Below are 5,365 nucleotides of genomic sequence, written 5' to 3' on the forward strand. Positions count from 1 at the left end.
CACCTTCCTTATCTTTGCCAACATAAATTTAAACAACTTACTTTCCTTGAGACTCTTTGAATGATCCATGTTTCTGGAGTTTGGTGATCTGTTGCTTCTGTTAACTGGCCTTGTTGCCGGTGAAGCAGGAACTTCTTGTCCCACGATTCTGTCCTTTTTCTGGCTAGCATTTGTAACAGCCCCATAAATCCTTTTATTTCAGAGATCTCTCAGTCTTTAGCATTTTGGTCGTGTCACAGTGTTCATCCAAAGTAGGGAGACTGTTTATCCCCATGCCCTTTTGAAAGCCTGAAAACTCCAGAAATCTTTTAGCAGACCCTCCTGACACAGGTCACATACCCATTTATAAATGATTCAAAACCATGTAAGAAAAGACCCCCATCTTCCTAAGAGTTCCTAAGTAGAGATGATCCTACTGGGTCACAGGTCCCATGCCCACTTATAAATTAATCAAATTTATAGTAAATAGACTACCATGATGGGCCTAGACTAATCAGCATTTTCCTGATTCATGTAGAAAAGGGATGGACAGTTCTGCCAGCAAGGAGGGAGGGGGCAGTGTATTGGGTGGAAAATCAATGCCTGCTGTATGCACACTTTCGACTGGATTTTCTGCTTCTAGTACACTTGTTCAAGCTTCAAATCTTCTTGTCCCATACACATGCACATTAATGGAGCTGTTCAGGGCCCCTTTCTGGTCATTTCCTTTCCCTCAACTCTTCACTCACCATTTTAGGTTTGTCTGTGAACTGTATGCTCTTGACTTTAAAATCTATTTTTCTACTAGATATTTTACTTGTATTTGAGCTGATATCTTAACAGACAAGACAGCAAGTCTACACTAATCACCCCTCTGGAAACACTCACCCCAAAACACACACACATATACACCTACTCACATGTACTCACTCAATGACACAGAGACAGACATATGGATTTGTTCTAAATCTTTACTTTGTCTCTTTTTTAAAGCCTCTGTTGAATTTATTCAGCAAAACAGAGGTATTATTTTCATGCTATCACAAAGGGACACAAAACAGAGCACAAAGTCCATAATTAGTCCAAGCGCATTCCTCCTCAGGCTCATTTATATGTCTTCATATGCCACAGCCCGTCGTTTAAATAATGGATATTTTCAATGCCAATTCCTTTGTTGACCTTCTCAATATCTTCTGCAGACATCTTCATGACTCCAACACAGAGAGCATGCTGTTTTCCTTCTGCCATGATTGCAACAATCGTATCGGCGGCAGCGGGGTAGAGCTGGGCTCCGGGAGAAGTTAAGCCCGGACACATGACATTTGCTCCACTGAGTACAAACTTGATGGCTCCTTTATCAACCTGCTGGTGCGGCAGAATGAAAGGGTATTTGTGAAGCAGCCTTAAAGTTGGATAAAACGGCCCCTCTCTTTGTCTAAAAAAGAGTAACTCTCCATTCACTGTGAGGATCTCTACATGTTCGTGGCATCGCACTATTTTGACCGGATCTTTCTTAGGCATTATTTGATTAAGCCATGGTTCAATACCTGGAAATTGCTCTATCAACTGGTTCTTAATACCCTTAATAACTGAGGTTTTCAACTGGATGCAGTTGGTCACATTTTCTTTCTCATCAAATTTCTTGAACATGATCCGAGGTGAAGGCGCGACGGCAGTTAAGGGCCCGGAGTGGGAAGAGGCAGAAGAGGCGCGGTCCGGCGGAGAAGCTTACCGAGGACGCCGGCTGGAGCGGTCGGAGCGGCTGTCGCTAACCGGAAGGGAGCGCGCTTTACGGCTCGACGTGAAATCTACTTCCGCTCCTTGCGGAAGAGCTGCGGCGCTTGGGCGGGCTCCACCGATCTTGGCGGAGCGCGTAGGTGAGAGGAGGGGCTCAGGAGGGGAGGTGACGGAGCAGGCCCTCCAGTTGCGGCAAGGGAAGAGGGAGGGGCTGCCTCTTTTTTTTTATTACGGGAAGTAGAACCGTGGTCGTGGTCCGCCCAATTACCCCCGCCGGAAACCGGGAACGCCGCTGTGCAGCTGTGCCTCTGCGCGCCGGGTGGTCACCGCCAGGAGTGACCCTTTCGCCTTCTTCCCCTGACGCATCCCGCAGCCTCTGACATCTCGTGGCTCAGGGTCGCACACTCGGAGACATTTGCTGGCTGTCACTCCTGAATGCAACCTTCTGAGTACCCTCCACCTGCTCCAGAGAGGAGTCCGGAGAAATCCAAACGTTTTAGGATTTCAATCCTTTTGAACATATCCAAACTCATCGTACCGCCCAGAATACGCCTTCTCTTGGTGAATGTTCCCAGCGCTCCAGAAAAGCATGTGCATTCTGCTTTGTTTGGACCCAGTGCCTATATGTGACAAAGATGTCCCGTTGGTGGGTAGACTTGCTCAGGTCTCCTCTGTCCTTACTGTTTTTTCTCTCGTTCTGTCAGTTACAGAGCGGCACACTGAAGTCTCCAACTATGATTATGAATCTGTTTCTCTTCTCAGTTCTTCAGCTCTGGGTTCATGTATTGTGACGTTTCGTTATTAAGTCCACACCCATTTGATTAATATGGAAATCACCCTGTTAATCAGTATTATATCCTTGTAGATTTTGCTTGTCATCATAGTGTGAGGCCCCTAAGGGTAGGAATTGTGTATTTTATCTCTGTCTTTTCACCCAGCACAGAATTTGTTTCATAATGCACCATTAAGTGACAGATGAATGGGTGAAAGAATGCTTCATCCTCTCCCAAATCTGGGCCTTCTGTTTTCCCTGAAAGTGCTGCGTGAAAAGAATAAGGGCAAATCTTTGCTGTGTGGACATGTCTCTCCAATGAACATATACATATATTATAAAGTAAGGAATTGGCTAACACGATTATAGAGGCTGAGAAGTCCCAACATAAATAGCCAATGATAACCTGGAAACCCAGGAGAGCCAGTGGTGTAATTCAGTTCAAATCTGAAGGCCTGAGGACCAGGAGAGCTGATGGTGTAAATTCCAGTCTGGGTCCAAGTCCAAAGGTAGGAGTAGACCAATGTCCCAGCTCACAGGCAGTTAGGCAGAAGGAATTCCTTCTTACTCAGGGGAGAACTTAGCCTTCTTGTTCTATTCAACTGAGGGGATGAGTTCTGTCCACATTGGGGAGGGCAATTTGCATTACTCTGCCAATTAAAATGTAAAGCTCATCCAAAACACCCTCACAGAAATACCCAAATCACATTTGACCAAATATCTGGGCACCCCATGGACCAGTCAAGTTGACAAATAAAATTAACCATCGCAAGAACATCCTATCCTAAATGAGGCAGTGTGGATGTGTGCTGATCCTAGAATCCCGAAGTGCATCCTGCTTCATCACTTACTGCATTGAAATCCTGAAAGTTACTGAATTTGCCTGTGCTTCAGTTTATTCATTTTGAAAGTGTTAACAAGAATACTCATCTCCTAGTGATGGGTGAGAGTTGCTTGAATTACTGCTTAGAACATTTGAGTTGTAAGTATTCCACATAGGTATTATTACTAAATTAACATCAAAACAGTTACATGATTATTTTAATATACTCTTCACAGAGGGTGCAGTACAACTGGCCAGATTTGAGCTTTCCTATTTATAGCTGAGTTTGTGATCTTCCTCTCTGGAACTGTGTTCCAACCACTTTGATCCTGTGAAGAGTCATATTATTTCCAGACACATCTCTGGTTATTATACAAGCAGCTAACCTTGTCTATTATAGTTTTTATGTGCCTAGTTCTATAGGATCATTCTTCTTCTTTATTTCTCAAGGGTTATTCTGTTGTTTTTGTGAAGTTAGAACTGTGTGAGCAGCATATACCAGATGATCAATGGAGGAAAAGCTATTACTAGCTAGAATGACCAGGGTGACCTGTCTGTAGATGTCTAGTAGCTTAATCAGAAATGATTTGACCTGAAACTGGTCATCAGAAGAATGCCCAAAGGATTTTTTAATGAAGCTGTTTCAGAAAAGGAACTCCAAGAAAGTTGGGTCTAGCACTGAAAAAATATTTTTGAAGTTAATATATCTGAAATCATACTTTTAATTCTGGACAATGTAACTCTTTCCCAAGATGCAGTTTTTCTTGGCCCATGAGCATCTGTTTGTCATCTACTATGAAAAGGACACTAAAGCACTAGTTTCTGCTTAAATTCCAGAGGTAAAAATTTAAAAACCTTTTTTTAGACTTTCTAATCATCTTTAAAATCATGGAGACTGATTCTTAAACTTTATAGAAGAAACTGTCTTTGAGGCTGACATATGAAAAATATATACAAATATTGCTTTAAATAAACTACCATATTAAAACACTAAAAACGCTACCATTTTATTCTGGTTAAATAAAATAAATTCAAAATTAACTATATGGGTTTTTAAAAGAAGAGGAAAGTGAAGACACAAACTGAGAAGTCAGACTGTTTTTTAAGCCTGAGGTGTACCACCTAAATTTTATCAGCCTCCCTGAGTATCACTTTATTTCCTTGTGAAATCTGAGTAATATAGTATATACTTCACAAGTGTATGGAGTGATTATGAGGAATAAAAAATACAGCATATAAAGGACTTACCTAATAGTAAGGAACAAGGTACACTTAAAAGTGCTTCATTTATTCATTTGAAAAACATGCTTTATGTCTAAGTCTAAGATTATATTACATACATAAAAATTTGCAGAAAATTACTGTAGCTTTGGATAATTTACTAAGTCAAATCAAGAGATGCTGGAATTCAATTTTATGTCAGTAATCTCAGGGGAGTATGTAATTGAGATACTGACTGTGGTGCAAAATTAAAATGAGGATCTGCAAACATTGAAAATTCGCATCATGATTCACACACCTGAGCTGTATATTAGTAAGTTTCCAATCTTTCACCTTAACACTGCTTTGTCTGCATTTTGAAAAATGATCACTAGAGGGCAGGAGAGCCAAATTTTGAAGTCCACATGCGGTTCACCAAGATGAAGTTACTGTTAGGATTCTCAATTAATAGGTAACCATTTTTTTAAATCATAAAGTTATTTTTCCTCAATTGTTTTTTCTAAATAAACCCATCTCTACAGAGTCACAAAATATTTCTCAGATTCAGGTGAAGTACATTCTAAACAGTAATATACTTGATTTACAATTTCTGAATTTTCTCAGTGTCCATCTATAAAAATCAACAATAATTATTCCTAAATTGATGTCTATAAAAAAATACATGTTAGCCCTACATTTTTGGCACACTCAAAGAAATATGAAAATGCCTTTTCTCACGTTCCTTTATGAACTATTTTTGAAAATTTTTAAATTATATATATTGTAAAAATAATCTGAAAACATCCAAAATGTTTTTATGTTTTCCACCTCACTGCACCATTCCACAGATAATA

At 40.4% G+C, this 5,365-nt stretch overlaps 1 protein-coding gene across 1 annotated transcript; it reads right to left on the minus strand.

The window, feature by feature from the left end:
* Positions 1-935: 935 nt before the first annotated feature.
* LOC118913919 (malignant T-cell-amplified sequence 1-like) lies at positions 936-1,705 on the minus strand. The gene has a single exon (XM_036888276.2). The coding sequence runs from the start codon at positions 1,627-1,629 to the stop codon at positions 1,084-1,086; it is 546 nt and encodes a 181-aa protein (XP_036744171.1). The 5' UTR covers positions 1,630-1,705; the 3' UTR covers positions 936-1,083.
* Positions 1,706-5,365: the final 3,660 nt, after the last annotated feature.

This window comes from Manis pentadactyla, chromosome 3, assembly GCF_030020395.1.
Source record: "Manis pentadactyla isolate mManPen7 chromosome 3, mManPen7.hap1, whole genome shotgun sequence".
NCBI classification, from domain to species: Eukaryota; Metazoa; Chordata; class Mammalia; order Pholidota; family Manidae; genus Manis; species Manis pentadactyla.